At 38.3% G+C, this 20,261-nt stretch overlaps 1 protein-coding gene across 2 annotated transcripts in view; it reads left to right on the forward strand.

Annotated features, from left to right (window-relative positions):
* Nucleotides 1–20,261, forward strand: part of Cped1 (cadherin like and PC-esterase domain containing 1) — a 301,563-nt gene that overhangs the window by 48,859 nt on the left and 232,443 nt on the right. For both annotated transcript variants that reach the window (XM_045160324.1, XM_045160323.1), the window contains one exon: nt 20,142–20,248. In XM_045160324.1, the coding sequence (XP_045016259.1) occupies nt 20,142–20,248 (107 nt within the window). The remainder of the gene's footprint in view (nt 1–20,141; nt 20,249–20,261) is intronic.

The following is a 20,261-nucleotide window of genomic DNA, read 5'->3' on the forward strand; positions in this document are numbered from 1 at the left end:
AGTGAATTATAACACAATGTTAAACTAAATATGGCTAAGTTTTATTTATTGCACTTAAAGAAGTCACAGAAAATAACTTTTAATAGGATGAGAGGAAAGAATAATATTTTGTTAAATGAAGTGTCACAATGCTTATAATGCATTAAAATCTACTGTAATTTTCTATGGAAGTTAATATAAGAAAAGTCTGTCAAAAATAATTTCAAGGGCTGAATTAATAAAAGGACCCAATTTGTAGCATCAACTTCATAGCAAAGATTATGAGGATGACATTACTATAGCCAGGCATCAGTGTGTCTTATAATTGATACTAAACACACAGGTTTTATTTAACACACATCTATTTAATAAGAGCAACTGGTAGAAATGTGTAATTGGTGTGGTAGTGGAGAGAACATTACAAGATATGACCTTCAGAGAATTATTGGGCAGAGAGGTTTATGTCAGTGTTTCTCCAACTTTTGTGTGTATATACACCATCTGAGCATATTATTACTGATATGTCCTGATTTGGTAAGGTCTAACTTGGGTCCTAAACCTTTGCATTTTTACCAAGGGTTTAGGTAGTGGTAATGTGGGTGTGTCATCACTCACTATTGGTCATGGCTATACAATTTTTTTTTTTTTTTTTTAGAATTCCAAAGCTCCCATTCAACAGATAGAAATTTATCTTTTTATTTATTTATTTTTATGTTTTAATTTTTTTATTAATTAGTTTTGTACCCACTGAGTACAGTCAAGTTGGTACCACTGTTAGCCTCCATATCCTACCACCTCCCCCGACCCCACTTTGTTGAGGTATATGGGTCATGCACTGTGGAGTTAGTCCACAGTTATAGATAGGAGGAAATGTCTCTGCTTATCATGACCCAATGTGTGGCTCTGACATTCTTTCTGCCCCCTCTTCAGCAAAATTTACCTGAGCTACGTTGGGTTCATTTTAGGTCTACTTTAGTGATGAGGTGTTGGGAGCCTCTGTGTCTCTGGATATCTGATTTGGTAAGAGTTGATTGTTCTCTGTGTTGATCTCCTTCACCCTTGTGCTGGTACCAGGTTCACCAAGAAAACAGGACTCTTGCTTGTTTCGCCAATTATTCTTAGTTTCAGCTGGGGCCCTTTTGAGATAGGATGGGGTGGTTCTCTCCTTAGGATCTATGTCTATCTGAAAAAGAGAAGCAGATTCTCCAATGGAGAGTAGAATTAGCACCAGACAAATGGGCTAATCCTTACTTTTTTATAGAGAATTTAATAGGGGTAGGCCCTCTTGTAGCCCACAATAGGTGGTAGCTTGATAATGGAGGGCGGGCCCATATTGGATATGTTTCTGACATATTTCCCAGCGTCAGCTATGGGTCCTGTTCCACTGAATGGATCAGTTAGCCAAATCAAGAGCACTTGGTTTCCCACCATGGCTGTGCACCATTATTGTACTTGTGTGAGCATCACAGCAGGTTATTTGCTATTAAGTAAATTAGACCATGATTTGCTTGGACAGATATCGGTCATTTTTCCCCAGTTGCCGATGTAGCACCTTCTGGCATTAGACACACTGTCTGAGGACTGACTCTCTTTCCATGGCTTCCAGCCATGTTACTCCATGTTACGTGTCAACTGCATATAGTGTCTTTAGCAGTAGGGTCTTATCACTAACCTTTGGTGGGTCCTCAAGTACTCTGACAGAAATCCGTCATTCTTTTAGGAAACCTTGTAGGTCTCTCTGATCTAAAGCTCATTGTGAATGATAGCCACATGCTGGTACTGGGAGTAAACTTTCAGTGCCCACTAAGAGAAGGAAGAAAAAATATAAGTAATATAAAAGGGTTAGAGAGAACAGAGAGAGAGCAGTGGTAGAAGATTAAGGTCAGTGTTCATCGTACCCTCTCCAGTGCCTTGTGACTCAGATGTTCCCTCTAACAGCCTGGTGAAGGTTCAACCATTTGGTCTGCCTTTTAGGATGTAAAATTTTATGGTACCATTGCCGATTGGGTCTACATTTGTGCCCCCACCTCCTCTCTTACCCTACCCTCCCTCCCCACCCACCCTATTGTCTAGTCCTCAAGATACTTCCTGGGTATGTTGGCATCTTGGGTAGACTCAGGTTAGGTGCTGTAGATGAGTGAGACTATGGAGCAATTATCTTTCTGTGATTGGGTAAGTTCACTGAGAATGATCTTTCCCAACTTCAACCATTTTTCTTCAAATTTCATTGTGCCATTTTTTCTTACTGCTGTGTAGAATTCCATTATGTAGATATCCCACATCTTAGTTATCCATTCTTTTAGTGATGGACATCTGGGTTAATTCCAGCTCTTAGTTATTATGAATGGAGCCACTATAAACATGGTTGAGCAAATCTCTCTGAGCTGAGGCTTGAAGGTTTTATGGTAAATGCCCAGTAAGGGAATAACTGGGTCTGTTGGTAACTCTATAGTCAGCTTTTTTAGGAGTCTCCATATTATTTTCTAAAGCAGTTGTACCATCTTACATTCCAACCAATAGAGGCTGAGGGTTCCTATTTCTCCACATCTTCACCAGTATTTATTTTTGATTTTTTGATGTTTGCTATCCTTATTGGGGTAAAGTGGAATCTCATAGTTGTTTGTAATTTCCCTAATGATTAGGGATGATGAACATTTTCTTAAATGTGTGTTTGCCATTTGTATTTCTTCCTCTGTGAACTGCCTGTCCAGCTCTTTGCCCCACTTTATGAGTGGGTTGTTTGACTTTTTATTGTTATACTTTTGAGTTCTTTGTAGATTCTAGAGATTAGGCCTACGTCAGATGAATATTAAGCAAATATAGTCTCCCACTCTGTGGGTAATCTATTGGTTTTGCTTATTGTATGCTTGTCTGTGAAGAAACTCTTCAGCTTCATGTGATCCCATTGGTTGAGTGACTATTTAAGATCCTGTACTACTGGGGTTTTGTTCAGAAAGTCTTTTTCCATTCCTATATCATGGAAAATTCCTCCTATATTTTATTCCAGTAGTACCCGAGTTTCTAGTCTTATATTGAGGTCTTTGCTCCATTTGGACTTGAGTGTTGTGCATGTTGAGATATGTGGATCAAGTTTCAGTTTCCTGCATATGGTTATCCAGTTTGTCCAGCACCATTTGTGGAAGATGCTATCTTTTTGCCAGCCTATTGTTAGGGCCTTTGTCAAATATCAAGTAGCTGTAGTTGCTTGATCCAAAGTCTGGGTCCTCAGTTCTATTCCATTGGTCTATACTCCTATTCAATCTGTATATTACCTTTGGTAGGTTTGCCATCTTCACAAAGTTAATTCTGCCAATTTAGGAGCATGAGAGGTCTTTCCATTTTCTCATGTCCTCCTCAATTTCTTTTTGAGTGATTTTATGTTTTCATTGTACAGATGTTTCACTTCCTTGGTTAACATTATTCTAAGGTATTTTTGTTGTTGTTGCTGTTAAAAATGGGACCATGTCCCTTATTTCTTTCTCTGTATCTTTGTCATTTGCATATATAAAGGCTTCTTATTTTTATGCATTGATTTTGTATCCTGATACTTTGCTATAGGAGCTAATCACCTTCAAGAGTTTTGGGATAGAGTCTCTCAGGTTTCTTACATATAGAATCATGTCATCAGTGAATAGAGCTAACTTAACTTCTTCCTTTCCAAATTGTATCACTTTTATTTCCTTTCTCCTGTCTTATTGCTTGAGCTAGGACTTCCAGTGCTATATTGAATTGCAGAGGTGAGAGTGGACAACCCTGTCTTCTTCTTGATCTCAATGGGAATTCCTCCAGTCTCTCTCCATTAAGTATTATTTGACCTTAGGAGCTCTGCATATTGCCTTTATTATGTTAAGACATGAACCAACTATGCCAATTCTCTCCATATTTTTGATCATGAAGTGTTGTTGTATTTTGACAATGGCCTTTTCTGCATCTATTGAAATGATCATGTGGTTTTTGTGTTTAACTTTGTTTATGTGGTGTATTACACTGACAGATTTCCATATGTTGAACCACCCCTGAATTCCTGGGATGAATCCCACTTGGTCCAGGTGGATAATGCTTTTGATGTGCTGTTGGATTTGGATTGCGAGGATTTTGTTCAGGATCTTTGCATCTAAGTTCAGCAGGGAAATAGGCCAGTAGTTTTCTTTTCTTGTGCCATCTCTGCCTGGTTTTGGAGTCAAGGTAATACTAGCTTCATAGAAGGAGTTGGGGAGCTTTCCCTGTTCTCCTCTTGTGTGGCACAGTTTGAGGAAGATTGGTTTGAGTTCTTCCATGAAGATTTGACAGAATTCAGCTGAGAAGCCATCTGGTCCTGGACTCTTCTTTTGGGGGAGGTTTTCAAAATTGCTTTTTCAATCTTCATGAGTCTGATAGATTTGTTTAGGAGGTTAATCTGCTCTGAGTTTAGCTTTGGTAGATGGTGTATGTCCAGGAATTTATCCATTTCCTCCACATTATCCAGTTTTGTGGAGTAGAGGTGTTTGAAAAAGTCCTGATGATTCTCCCAATTTCAGTTATATCTATTGTGATCTCTCCTTTTTCATTTTGAATTTTATTAATTTCAATTGTCTCTTTTTTTTTTTTTTTGCTTAATCAAATTGGTCAGGAGTTTGCCAATCTTGTTTATTTTTTCAAAGAACCAGCTCTTTGTTTTGTCAATTTTCTTAATTTTTCTTAGTTTCTAGTTCATTAATTTCTGCTCTGATCTTAATTATTTCTTTCCACCTAGAGCTTTTTGGGCTGGATTCTTCATGCTTTTCCAGTGACTTTAGGTGGATGGTTAGGTTATTGATTTGGGATCTCTCTGTCTTTGTTATGAAGGCATTTAGTGCTATGAATTTTCCCCTGTGGACTGCCTTCATTATATCCCATAAGTTTTTGTATGATGTGTTCTCATCATTCATTTCTAGAAATTTTGCCATTTCATTTTTTATTTTGTCTATTATCCTTTTATCGTTTAAAAGTGTGCTGTTCAGTTTGCACGTGCTGATTGGATTCTTGGTGGGTCTTTTGTTGTTAACTTCTAGCAATGTAGCATTGTGATCTGATATCATTGTGATCTGATATCAGCAATCCTCCTAAATATATGGATTCAGGATTTGTGACCTAGAATACAATCTATTTTAGAGAATATTCCATGGGCTGCTGAGGAGAATGTGTAGTTTGTGGATTTGGGGTGGAATGTTCTGTAGATGTCTGTTAGATTTAAGTGATCTATGGTTTTGTTGAGCTCTCTCACTTCCCTGTTGAATTTCTGTTTGGATGATCTCTCTGTTACTGATAATGGTATATTGAAGTCCCCAACTATGATCTTGTTGGTGGTTATTTCTGTTTTATTGTCAAGTAGGTTTTGTTTTATGAACTGTGGTGCCTCTATGTTTGGTGCATAAAAATTTATGATTGTGAATTTCAAATGGGAAAGTGTGGGGGTGGGGAGGGATGGAATTACCATGGGATATATTTTATAATCATGGAAAATGTTAGTAAAAATTTTTAATTAAAAAAAATTATGATTGTGATATAGTCTTGATGGATCATTCCCTTGATAATTAGGAAGTGGCCTTCCTAGTCTTTTTTGATTACTTTTGGTTAGAAGTCTATTTTACCCAATATTAATATGGCTATGCTTGCTTGTTTCTTATTCCCATTTGCTTGGAATATTTTTTCCACCCTATGACCCTGAGGAAGTGTCTGTCTTTAGTGGTAAGGTGGGTTTCTTGAAGACAACAGACTGAGGGGTCTAATTTTGTGATCTGTCCTGTTAGCTTGTGTCTCTTGATGAGGCCATTAGTATTTAGGGTAATTACTGTGAGGTTTGATTTGATCCCTGCCATATTGTGTTGGTATATGTGATTTGGGGTTTTCATGGACTTTGAAGTTTTTTGAGCCTTCTCTGAGTTTGGTTATTGTGATCTGCTTCTTGTAGGCATTTGAGGTTGATTGTTTGATTCTTCTGTGTGGAGAATTTCCTGAGATACTCTCTGTAGGTTTGGTTTTGTGTTCAGGTAATTATAAAGCTGAGTTTTGTCATGGAAAGTTTTTTTTTTTTTTTTTCCCCACCATCTATTATGAGGGATACTTTTGCTGGGTAAATAGTTTGTGTTGGAAGCCATAGGTTCTTAAACATTGCAGTGTTCCATTTCAGGTCCTTCTGGCTTTCAGGGTTTCCATTGAGAAGTCTGAAGTAATTTTGATGGGGTTACCTTTTAAAGTGATGTGCTGTTTTTTCCTAGCTGATTTTAGGATTTTCTCTTTGGTGTCAATGTTTAAAGTCTTAATGACAATATGTCTTGGAAAGTTTCTCCTTTTGTCCATTCTGTTTGGAGTTCTGTTAGTTTCTCACATCTTGATGGGTCTTTCTTTGGAGAGAGTGAGAAAGTTTTCTTCAATTATTTTTTTAAATAATTTATCCATGCCTTTGGCCTGATTTTTTTCTCCTCTAGTAGTCACATGATCCAGATATTAGGATGTTTACGGGTGTCCCACAATTCCCTCATATTCTGTTCACATAAATTTTTGAACTTATCGAAACTTTTGAATTCTCAAACTGTTTCTTCTGTCTTGTCTTCCAGATCAGAGTTTCTATCCTCCAAATGGCTGACTCTATTCTTGAGAGCTTCTAAATAGTTTTGGACTTGCTCAACTAGGTTTGCATTTTATACTACTTTTCTATGTATAGTTTCCATCCCTCTGTCAAGCTCCCTTTTCACATCATTTTCTGATTTTCTTGATGCTTCTTGGAATTCATTCTTGCAATTCTTTATATCTTCATTTAGCATTGCCAGCTGATTCTTGAGGTCCTCTTTTTTCCCACCCTCCTTCTCTTAACTGTCTTTGAACTCCTCCCATTTTCTTATTTATTAGGTCTAGTCTAATGATGGCAACATCCACATGATTATTGGTCCTTTGTTGCTTTTCTGCACTTTCTACCAGTATCTTGGTCAGGGTTGCATTGCTCATAGCTTCATTTTGGTGTTCTGATCCTAATGTCTCTTCTTTATATTGATTAGAGACATTCATTGTAGGATTGGGTGACCTTACTGGATTTATTTTCATTTGATTCTTCATGTTATTTCTTTTGTGCTGTGGTCTGCTGATCACAGTGTATGGGCAGGGAGAGTAGACCTGTGGTCTCGATGGGCAAGGGAAGGGGTGCCTCTTGGGGGAGCTGGCCTGAGCTAACATGCAGGCAAACAGATGGGCACAGTGGTCCTGAGCTAACATATGGGTGGGTGGATCAGCCTGAGCTTACACGCAGCAGGAAGCTGAAGCAGACTGAGGCCAGGTGCTGAAGCAAAGGCTATATAATCTTAAGAGTAATATCACTGACAATGTGCACAGTGTGCAAGTCAGAAATAAAATAGCCCGAAAGAATAAAAAAGGAAGTGGGTGCTGGGGAAATAGCTTAATGGTTAATGCATTTGCCTGTGAAGCCTAAGGACTTTGGTTCAATTCTGCAGGACCCGTGTAAGCCAGATGCACAAGGGGGTGTATGTGTCTGCAGTTTATTTTCAGTGGCTAGAGGCTCTAGCACTCCCATTTTCTCTTTCTGCCTCTGAACTCCCTCTCTCAAATACATAAATTTTATAAAAGGAAGTTACCAATCCATTTTGAATGTGCAGCTCTCAGGGGGTGTCACAAATAAAATAGTTGGCTATAAGAATGATTTCTTAGTCCAAGTATGGTGGTGAATTCCTGTAATTCCAGTACCTAAGAGAATGTGACAGGAGGATCACAAACTCAAGGCCAGCCTAGGCTACATAGTGTGACTCATCAATAAATAAATGGATGATTGATAGGTAGATGAAAGAAAGAAATCTTTCTTAAACATTGGAGGCACGATTATTCAGCAACATGAACTGAATGTTCAGGCACATGAGTATATAAATGCTCAGCACTTCAGGGGAGAACTACAGGTGTGGTTGAAAAGGAAGAGGTATGTGGGAAAGGAAGGAGTTTTTGGAAATAATACTAGAACACTGGGTGAAGCAGGGCTCTAGCTGTTTTTCTAAGTGATTTGCTCCGTATTGTTCTGGCAATGATAAGATCTGCTTTTTAGGAAGACACTTCTGGCAGTGAGGAGGAAGATTTTACAGAAGGAAAAGTAATTATTTACAGAGAATTTCATTAGGAGACTTTGTAGAGATGGTGGATCTTAGATTTAGAATTAGAGTAGGATTTGAAAAAGACAGAATATATTTAGGAAACTTTAATTTAGAATGGAGGAGATTTGACATGAGTGGGATGTGAGAATGAAAGAAAAGTACAAGTTAAATATGACTTTGTGCTTCTGAGTTGGAGACAATGACTATACCTTTGATGCTAAAAGCAATGAAAGAAGGGCAGGATTTCTTTCTTTCTTTCCTTCCTTCCTCCCACTTTCTCTCTTTCTTTCTTGGTAGGAGATGCTCAATAAAGAGTTGAGAGTTGCATGTGTTCAGCAAAACATATGTTCTAGAAAGTGAACAGAAACACTGAATCATGAAGAAGGTAAGGAACATGAATTTAATAGCTAAAACAGTTGATGTAAAGAAAATTAGCAAAGGATTTTAAACATATAAAGGGAAATATCAATACATGTACATAAATATATTAAACTAAGGAGCAGGTGTTCATTAAGAAAAGGTCTTTAAATCCACACTATAGGTTTTTCTTTCAGTCTTCTAAATGCCACTAGAACTTTTATTTGTGGGTAAATGCATCTTGTATAGAAAGTAATTTTCAATTTCTTCACTGAGGTGCTGATTGGTTTTGCAATACCACTTTTCTAGTATCAGATTCTTGGTGAGACACATAATTAGTTTGTGGAAGGTTATGTCTAGTGACAGCTATACAACAGTCATTTTATTTCTTCTGCAGATTTTGTGATACAGGCTTTAAAAATTGTAGTTATTGCTTTCTTTTCTTAGTTTTCATATGATGTCCCTTTTTTATGCCAAGAACATATTCAGGACATCACTTTTTATTTCCTCATCACATTTTTTTCAAACTCATCTTGGTGGTCACACTTCCTTATTCTTTCCTCATTTATTGATGACATTGACTTTTTTTTAGAGCAATCAGCTGTTTTGACATCCCTTCAGTAGAATTTGTCTGATATTTTTGAACTATATGGAGTATATCTGCAGTCATTTCCCCAGGGAGGTTCTTTCTAAGAGCAGCACTCATATTTAATCCATCACTTCCTCCATAATGTTTCTTGGGCCCTGGCAGATGTGACAATGACACATCTCGTGCTAGGTAATGAGATTTCTCTTCTTGTCATTTTGATAGGTTTTGATCCCCCTGGTATTTGCTGCCATTTGTTAAAAGAAGGTTCTCTAACCAAAAATGATATCATCACTGTCAAAGGGGATAAAATAAATACATTTAGAGGAAGACTTTTTTTTTTTTCTTTTGAGGCAGGCCCAAGAGAATGGATTTTTCTTTCTTTCTTTTTTTTAATGTGTGTGTGAGAGAAAGAGACAATTGGTAAACTAGGGCATCCAGCCACTTCAGTGAAATTCCAGATGCACGTACCCCCTTATACACATGTACGACCTTCCATGCTTGTATCACTGTGCATCTGGCTTACATGAGACATGGAGAGTTGAACATGAGTCCTTCGGCTTCATACCTTAACTGCTAAGCCATCTGTTCAGCTCTAGAAGCATTTTTTTTTTTAAATTTTTTATTTATTTATTTGAGAGCGACAGACACAGAGAGAAAGACAGATAGAGGGAGAGAGAGAGAATGGGTGCACCAGGGCTTCCAGCCTCTGCAAACGAACTCCAGATGCGTGCGCCCCCTTGTGCATCTGGCTAACGTGGGACCTGGGGAACCAAGCCTCAAACCGGGGTCCTTAGGCTTCACAGGAAAGCGCTTTACCGCTAAGCCATCTCTCCAGCCCTCTAGAAGCATTTTTGATGGGTAGATAACTGTGGAAGCTTCCTTCTAGGGTCTATGACCTTCCAAGCTATTGGTTTCTAACTTGGTCTCAGGACCAGACATGAATTCCCTCTGTTGCAGTCAGTTTCATGTTGCTGGGATGAACCTCTAAACAAGATATAGCTTATGGGAGAAATAGGACTAATTTGAAGCTTGGAGTTCTAGGAGAACTTACATAATGACAGAAGTAGCTGGCCCCCTTACATAGATCCACACAGAGAGAAAAAGCAACACCACCAGCACAGTGAAGCATACTCTAGGAACCCTAGGCAGAGCTCAAGCACTCTGCATATCATTAGACTGGAATTCCAGATCTGACCCCACACCTTACGTGTTGGACCCTAGGATCCACCCACAGTGACACCAAGTTACAAGCTTGAATAAAACTCCTGAATCTGTTTGGGGACATCCATTAAAACCACCCCATCCTCCTAGTGAGTAGGCCTCATACCCATCAGAAAGCTTGACTATCTTTATAACATATGTGCCATTATTGCATTGAAGGTTCATCACTACTTTTTATTATTTGCTTATTTGGTGTGTGTGTGTGTGTGTGTGTGTGTGTGTGTGTGTGTGTGTGTTTGAGCCTTGCAAAACAAAACAAACTTTTTCTAGCCCTAAAGTGTCCTAGGCTCCTCTTATATATTTCTGCTCCAGCCATTGGATGAGTCATTTTCTCAAGAACTTTGGAGAATGGTATTAGAAACCACTATCTTGGCAGGAGATATTTATAATTTTCTTATCCAAATTGTTGCAATATTAATTTATGCCAAGGTTTTAAAGTTGACAAGCATTTTAACCATTTAAAAATTTGCTAAAATGAATCAATGAGAGTTTTCTCCTGGACAAATAATAGTAGGTATACATGTGTGATGTGATTGAATGTATGGATGCATGTATGTCACAGAACACATGTAGAGCTGTTTGCTGCTGTGGATATCAGGGCCCATAAAACTGTGGAATCTTCTGACACCACTTCCCCTTGTGGTGGGTGCATTGGGATTATAGATACATGCACAACTGGGTCCAACTTTTTGCGGGTTAGGGAATGTAAACTCTGGTCATTAGGCTTCCACAGCAAGTGCTTTTAACCACTGAGCAATCTCCAGCCCCATAAAATTGTCTTAAAAGCAATGAAAGTTTACATATTCACACATGCCATTAGTTACACCTCAAAGAGATTAAATAAATGGCAAAATAAACTTAAACACCATTGAAAACCCTTATGGGGAGAATTGTAACAAGCATTCTAATACAAACATTTCTTAAGGAGCTTATTCATGGGAGTAAAGACATCTATTTCCTTTCATATTATTTTTGTTGTTGTTTGTTTTTTGAGGTAAGAGGTCTCACTGTAGCTTAGGCTGACCTGTATCAGTGTGGCCTTGAACTCATGGCGACCCTCCTTCCTCTGTCTCTCAAGTACTGGGATTAAAGGTGTGTGTCTCCACACCTGGCTCTCTTTCCATATTCTTTTCTTTTTTTAAATTTATTTATCTAGGTTTTTTTTTTCTTTCCCTATTCTTTTTTTTTTTTTTTTTTTTTGGTTTGCGAGGTAGGGTCTCACTCTGGTCCAGGCTGACCTGGAATTAACTCTGTAGTCTCAGGGTGGCCTCGAACTCATGGCGATCCTCCTACCTCTGCCTCCCGAGTGCTGGGATTAAAGGCGTGCGCCACCACGCCCGGCTCCCTATTCTTAATGGTAAATTTCTTTAGATTAAAAAACTCCTACTTTGCAAAATTTTGCAATGATGTTGATTTCCTGAGCTTAAGGTAGATGAGAAAATTCCATGAGCTCAAACATCTTCACAGAGACATTTGGAATGTTCTGCACAGCCTCTTACAGTGTAGAAGACAGCCTGGTATGGTTTGGGGCACTGGGAGGGAATGATTACAAGTTTCTCTGTTGTAAGTTTCCATAATCAGCCCTGAAAGGATATACAGTCAGAACTAACACTTGTGGCCAGACTCTCGAGGTCAAGAATCAGACTTAATTAAATGTTGTGGTCGTGCTGAATGATTCACTGAGGATCTCGGGCTTCCGTCATAGGCTCCCTTAAAGTTAGTTGTCAATCTAAAAACATTTATCTATGAAATGAGTGTTAGAAATAATAAGGTGAATGTCTTTTTAAAGAAGAGCCATGAATAAAGTTAATTATGGGCACCATGTTGCTGTTCTGTAGATCAGTCACATTAAGTGTACAGCACAGATAATTTTATCTACAGAGATTTAAGGAAGATATGAAAGTTCACGATGGCCAATTTAAATCCAAGCACTATTGTGGTGAAATCAAGTATAGACCCTAAATTATCATCAAGAAGTGCTCATCATCTACTGGTCATGGTAAAGGATGGATGTAGAAAAAAATAAGAAGCTTATTTAGCAAGAGTTTTATAATTTAGCTGTGAAAATAAGGGTAATACAGATAGAAGCATGAAATATTATTCCATATTTTAAAGAAAGATTGTGAATTATTTAAAATTTAAATCTTGTCCTGGATACAATTAAGTGGTAAGAGTGCTTTCCTAGTATGTATAATATGCTGAATTTGCTTTATAGCACACAGCAAAGAAAAATAAAGAAAGGAAACTCCAAACCAAAGACCTGAAAACAAGGGGGGGGGGGACAACAAATTAAGCATCTTTACCCTTTTATCCTTAAAGGAAAACAAATGTTTATACAATGTTCTATCTGTATCTTTAATGGAGTATTATATAGCTTATGATTGAATAAGTAAATCAGGTTTGGCTTTGGTAGCAATGTATCCTGGAAGCCTATGGGTAAATTGATTTCCAAGCCTTATCTTGTAAATGAGTTCCAGCTCAACCAAAACTACAAGCACCTGTAGAAAAGTCTTACATGGGAAGCACGTGAAAGTTACTGATTTGTTTTTTTTTTATATAATTTATTTAAACCCAATGGATGGTTAACTTTATTTTTCCTTTGTTTACTTCTTTGTTTTTCTTTGTTTACTTCTCCCTTATATAAGCCAAGAACCAAAATATATCTTAATGTCTTATAATGAAGATTGATTTTAAATTTTTAAAAAATTTTTATTTACTTATTTGAGAGAGAGACAGAGAAAATGGGTACACCAGGGCCTCCAGCTGCTGCAAATGAACTCCAGACACATTGGTCACCTTGTGCATTTTCTCAAATGGGTCCTGGGGATTCGAATCTGGGTCCTTTGGCTTTGCAGGCCAACAGCTCTAAGCCATTTCTCCAGGCTAGATTGGTGTTTTTGTCAGTATTTTTTCATTTTTATTTCTATGACATTTCAAAAGACTAGCTATCTCCTTACTCCCTTCCCTCCTCTTTCTTTTTCTCCTCTTCCTCCTTATTTTTTGACATACTGGAGAGTAGACTGGATTTTGATTGAGTTCTAAATATGTGTCTGCTGTTCATATTAAATGATTTGTTTAATTATGTATTTAACAAAGACATTGCAAATGTTTGTTATATCCATTTGCTGTTGTAGACACTGAGATTTTAAGAAGGAACAAAACAGACATGGTTCCTCTTCTCTCATGGAGTTCACACTCAAATCCATGGGGAGAAAAAGCTGGGAGGGGTGGGTGACATACCTATAATCTCAGAATTCAGGAAGCTGTGGCCAAAAAAATAGAGTTTAAAGCCAGTCAGAACTATATCATGAAAACTTGTCTTTGAAAACCAAATCTGCAAAGCCAAAGGGTCCAGGTTCGATTCCTCATTTTAGCCAGCTACACAAGGGGCACATGCATCTGGAGTTAGTTTGCAGTGACTGGACGCCATGGCATACCTATTCTCTCACTCTCCCTCTTTCTATGTCAAATAAATAAATAAATAAATAAATAAATAAATAAATAAATAAATAAATAAATAAATACAAATGTTGTTTTAGAAAAGCAAGCCAAGCCAGGCTTGGAGAGATGGTTCAGTGTCTAAGCGCACTTCTGGCCTGAAAGGCCACTTGAGTTGGATCCCCAGGAACCTTGAGAACAGGTGGGCCTCACCATGAGCGTTTGTATCCTTTGTTCTGTCAGGTGGGGAGAGCAGGGACAGGAGCATTGCTGAAGCTTCCAAAAAAGCAGCAAAGCTCCAGGATCAGTAAGAGACTGGCTCAGGTAAGAAGGAGTGGAGGCATACATGGACGAGGACACTCGAGGTCCACTCTGGTTCTGCAAGAGAGCCCAGCCCGTGGCAGGGGAGCCCTAGGGTACTGCAGTGGCTCACACACATGCACACACCACACAGCATATTACACACACATCCATACAAGCAAACACACACACACACACACACACACACACACACACACACACACACAAACTCTAACAAATGGGAGAAGACAAATAATAAACAAATACAATATGAAAGAAGGTAGTAAATGCTATGAAGAAAAATAAAACAAGAATAGCTTTAATATTCTTAGATAATTTTTACAGTGTGTGAAGTGTTCACTCCTTGAGAATAAACAGCCTTTATATGAACTGTACTAATCTGAGAGCTGCTATCTCTGAGTTATCTGTCGGTTGGATCAAATTACTGATCCTGCAGGCTCTATCAATGAAGGAGATGATCAAATTACTGATCCTGCAGGCTCTATCAACCAAGGAGGTGATTTGTGAGTCAGGAAACAATTGTTTGCTTTCCATAGCAGTCTGCCTGTGGGAGACTGGAAATTCCAGCTAAAGGCAGCTTTACTCCTTAGGGCGGAAGCCTGATTTAAAATACATAATTAAGAACAAAACCTTAAAAAAATAAATCTTACTTTGAAAACTGAGATGTTAAGTGCTTTGTGAAAACACTTAGAGAAGGGAAAAAATATATTCAGTGAAATTTTAGATACAGTGTATCAGTTCTGGGCTTCCATGTCTCCCATTAAAATTGTGTATGATGCCATCAAATGTCCAGAGCAAAGCCACAATGGCATGATGATGACTGGTGCTATGAATGGTTCGTTTCGTAGTTTTAGAAGGACATGCCTGTAGAGCATTCATGGTTTTCTAATTTGGGGATGGAGAATGGACAGTCTACATCCTCTTTTCTCTAGTACTGCCCCTTCTGACCTCTAAGACTTTGGCTAGTCTGATCAAGGAGCTCTGCCTTCTTTGTGAGAGGAAAAGAAATAAGACTAGCCACTTTAAAAGGCCCAAGGAGGGCTGGAGAGATGGCTTAGCGGTTAAAGCACTTGCCTGCAAAGCCAAAGGACACAGGTTTGATTCCCCAGAACCTACATAAATGAAATGCACAAGGTGGAGCATGCATCTGTAGTTCCTCTGCAGCAGCTGAAAGCCCTGCTGTGCCCATTCTCTCTCTAGATCTCCCTCTTCCTCTCTCTCAGATGAATAAAAATGGCCTAAGGAAAACTAGAGATTTATTTATGCATGTAGATGCAAGTTAGGTTAATATTTACATTGTCTGAGTACATGTCCAATTATTTTTTTACATAAAAAGATTTAACATGCTTCAATTACTAGCAGTATTGCTAATAGCCATGAGGTGGTGTTTCTGTGTAGGATCTAGGAATACCTGAGTTACATCTGCTATAATTATTCTTCCCTCTGAGTTCCCAAAGGATAATGGACATTGTAGGTGTTGCAGCCAGGTTCACATTGCTGGTGAAAAACGTCCGACTAAGAGTTGCTTGTGGGGGGGGGGGGGCGGCGGGAAGGTGTATTTTAGCTTACAGACTCAAGGGGAAGCTCCATGATGGCAGGGAGAATGATAGCATGAGCAGAAGGTGGACATCACTTTCTGGCCAACATCTGGTGGACAACTGGCTGTAATACCCATAAGCCTACACCCAACAATACACTGCCTCCAGGAGGCATTAATTCCCAAATCTCCATCAACTGGGAACCTAGCATTCAGAACACCTAAGCTGATGGGGGACACCTGAATCAAACCACTACACTAGGTAATTGAAAAAAAAAAAAAATCAAAGCTGCTAAAACAAAGTGGTTTTGAAAATGCCAGAATGGATGATATTTAAATCACTGCATGCCTACTTAAAAAATAAAATAAACATTCTAACGTTGATAATCCATGTGTGCGTCTAAGTTTCATTTATAAAGTATGTGTAATCCTTGTCTCTACCACACATGGTTATTGGAAGTGCTACATGAATTAATATATGCAAGACATCAAAAGCCACATTTCTCAGTTACCCCCTTGTGTTTTGAGGGGATAATATTGCCCAGTATCTGTCCTTTAGACCTAAACTTCCCATATTCATTAACTAGATGGATAACCCTATGGAAACTATCCCTTTATTCTGTGCCTCTCAGAATAGAGTCATCATAGCCAGTAGAGTGCTATGTGAGAGAGAAATGTTCACAAAAAGTATGGGACAAAATGAGGCATACCATCAACAATCTAGAATTCATAGCTATGCATGTTCTTATTTACTACTACTCAAAGTTATTGAGTCATTGTGGCTTTGCACATCAGACCCTTGTAGGATTCTAAAGAGCACAGTATATCCCACAGAATTCTCCTTTTTTCTATGCTAGGAAAAAAAAAAAAAAAACTGAGAGAAACTGAAAAGATTTACCAAATATTTAACCTGTAAATTGAGGTTTGGGAGTCTGAGATAGAATTTTATGAGTGGGATGGGGGTCTTAGGTGGAAATAATCAGCAGGCATTTTGCACCATCACAGTGGTAGCAAAATTTATGGAAGAAGTATATGAAGACATCTCTTGAAATTTCTGTTATATCTCACTTTATTTTAACAGGAAATTTAAGGGCTATGGGCTATTCTAAATTATTAATTTTTAACTTAAATATTAATACAATACTTTGAAGGAGGGGGGCCACCTTATGAATGCAGAGAAACTGTGTGATGTTTTATAAGTGATCTTAAATTCTTTTTCATGTGTTGGACCCCTTGGATACCTTGCTGAGGGCACTCATTGCCTGCTCTTTTTCTTTCTATTTTCTTTCATATTTCTAGACCAATAGTCGGTCCACTGGTAATTCTTTGTATGTGTGTGGGTGGGGTATTGTGGTATGGTGTGATGTACACAAACCTGTGTGCAGATGCCCATGGGTGAGCATGAAGAGGCCGGAGGAGAACTTCGGGTGTTCTCTACAGCTCTTCCTTGTATTTCTTTGAGATGGGTTCTCTCCCTCAACCTGGAGCTTCTATTTCAGTCAGCCTCAGGCACATACGTGGTACTTGAACCTAGGTGGTCTCAGGCCCTCATGCTAAAGCAGCAAATGCTCTTACCTGCTGAGCCCTCTCCCTGGCCCTGGAGATTTTTAATAGATTGACTGCTTTGAATTATTTAAGTGTCTTCCAGTTTTAAACATTTAGAGATAAACGTATCTGAACTATGCATATCTATATACTTCTATCAACCCTAAAAACAAGTTTGTGTGTGTGCCTTCCATAGTGAAGGGAGGTGTGCCTTGAGGAATACAACATGTATTGTGTTTTTAAGAGCCAAAAAATGCAGCCCTTAATTTGAAGTCCCTGTCTCTTTGCATATCCTTATCTTCTTGAAATATTTAGATGGGAATCTTATGACAGGAGGTTTTCTCTTAGGGGTTCAGTATTTCCTGAACTAGAAATGATATGGAATATAAATACTTATTGAATTTCCTTTTGAATCCAAATCAAGATTCTGGCTGGCAAAGCAGGCTCTTTGTTTAAGATAAAGATCAGATTCCTCCTGCTCTATTTGTTTTTTTGCTGTAGGAATTGGTCTGAGTTTGTCTTCACAGTGAGAGTGTATGGAGCAGCTGAGATCTCCCAGCCTAAGGCTTGATTGTTCTGTCTTAGATGTGATTTTCACTGGCCCCAGGTCCTCTGCCCTGCTTCTCCTTGCCTCTTTGGACTGCCACGCTGTCTTCTGGTATCTTGAGATCTGCCATGTGAACAGCAGAACCCTAGGAAAGAACTTGTCTGGGTCTTTGTTTGCTAGAAAAAATTCGCTTCTAGTAAGAGAACAATTAAAAACAGGACATGGGCTGCACTGACTTGTCAAATTGTAAGGTTCTTGGTTGGTAAAGAGTGACAGTTCGCTCCTAATTATATACTCCTCTCCCGTTAGTCCTTTCAGCAGTGCAGCCTTTCTTTGGGAGTGTTCTGCCTCTCAAATGAGAAGTTTTCCAAGAAAAATGAAAAAAGAGAGGGATTTGGAAAACACGGTTGTGTCCTAAGCATATTAGAAGCCACTGTGGGTAACTAAGGAGATTAGCAGGGGAGTGTGGTGTAAAAAAATTACTTACAAGAGGAGCACTTTTCTCACCAGGACTGATCAACAGGGAGGCAATGTGTATAGAAAAAAAATTTCTAAGTTAAATTTCTGTACAAATGGAGAAAATGTTCCACGAAATACCAGTTCTTTATTGTGTTGCTCCCTCTCACCACCTTGGCAATTTTTGGTTGAATATTTTTATTTACTCATTTGTGAGAAGAGAGATAGATGGGCAAGAGAGATAGATGGGCAAGCAAGTGCCTTTAGCTGCTGAGCCATCTGCCTAGCCCACAGTTTAGTTATTTTTACTGTAACTCTTTTGATATTAATTGCAACATTAAGAATTGAAATGCATTCCTTCTTTTTTTTTTTTTTTGTAATGTACATACTCAGTATGTAAACAGCACATGTTGGTACCTTTCCCTCATCCCTGCCCCCCTCCAAAGAGGCCTTCTTCACTGGGGATGCAGGGCATCCCCATGGGGACTGTGGGTCATGCATTGTGGGGCAGCCTTCAGTTATGGGTAGAGGGAATGTTTCTGTGCATAATGTTCCAACTTGTGATTCTAATAATCTTTCTGCCTCCTCTTCTGTGAAATTCCCTGAGCTATGTTGGGTGTGTTTTAAATCTCCTTAAGTGATGGGCTCTTAGTGTGATGGGTGATTTCTTTCCTCAGGACCCGCTTCCCTCTGAAAAAGAGAAGCAGATTCTCCAATGGAGAGTGAAGTCAGCACAGGTTAACTAGAATCACCATTATTAGTTTAAAGGGAATTTAATGGGTATAGACCCTTTTGTAGCCTGAGATCAGTGGGAACTTGATATTGGAAAGCAAACTCATTATCAAAGTATGATTCTGACTTGTTTGCCAGTTCCAGATATGGGTTCCTTTCCACTGAGCAGCTATGAGCCAATCCAACATTAAGAATTGAAATACATTCCTTCTATTTTTTTTTTCCCATGAGGTAATGTATTTACTATTCTACTGGGGATTATCCATTCAATAAATATTTTTTTAAGTCACCAATTTCATGTATTTCATACTGATATACATATATATGTCCATAAACCAAAAAGAATATGAAAATAACCTGTACATATACCTGTAAACTTGTAAGTGTTAATTTAAAATGTTGGGGTATTATGCAAGAGTGGACTCTTCTGAGTTGGCAAGTGATAACCATGAATTTTTTGGTGATGGTAATTTATTGGCATAGGGTTGCTCCTTGGCGAAAGCTGGAGGTACTCATGTTCATGGCATAGTCTGTATTTCGCACTAAACTCTGCCGACTATAGTGAGGTCACAAATTCCTTTTACATGAATCTTTCTTGGTAATTTTCATTGAACTTTCCTTTCTGCTTAACATAACTTTTACTGTAGGAAGTCTTGTAAAAGTACACTTGATGTATATACATATGTATATGGAGAGAGAGAGAGAGAGGGAGGGAGATGGCTTAGTGGTTAAGGCACTTACCTATGAAGACAAAGGACCTATGTTTGATTCCCTAGTACCCACATAAGCCAGATGTACAAAGTGTTGCATGTGTCTGGAATTTGTTTGTAGTATCGGATAAAGGCCCTGGTGTGCTCATTCTCTATCTGCCTCTTTCTCTCTCTCTCTCTTTCTCTCAAATAAATAATATTAATTTTTTAAATGAATGGAGACATATATATACAAGCTCAGAACAAAATATTTGACATTTCATCTTGCTATTATTATGATATTCCACAACTTTCCTATTTTTACACACTTTAAAATCTTTCTAGTTTCCAAATAAAACAGTAATTTACCAAATTTGTAACATGAAATATTCTAACTTTAATCTGTCAAAGAAATCTTATAATTTGTCTTCAGATACCTATATTTTTTTCCCAAAATACATTGCTGAATATTAAATGTTCAGCTTGCTAAATTTGAAAACATGGAACTTTAGTTATTCTGAATATTGGCATTATCCTATATGCATTGTTATTTGTGTTTTAGGATTTGAATACTTACATTTATTATGTCAGGAAATGAGTGTTTATTGCTCTTTTCCATCAGGTGATCTGAACTCTTGGGATTTGCTCATTTGCCTGCCTTCAAGGAAAGCTGATGGGGCACCCTGCATATCCAGGGAAGACATGTGCCAGTTAGGTTTACATCAAAAGGTAATACTCTTAA

The sequence above is a fragment of the Jaculus jaculus genome, chromosome 10 (genome assembly GCF_020740685.1).
Source record: "Jaculus jaculus isolate mJacJac1 chromosome 10, mJacJac1.mat.Y.cur, whole genome shotgun sequence".
NCBI lineage: Eukaryota > Metazoa > Chordata > Mammalia > Rodentia > Dipodidae > Jaculus > Jaculus jaculus.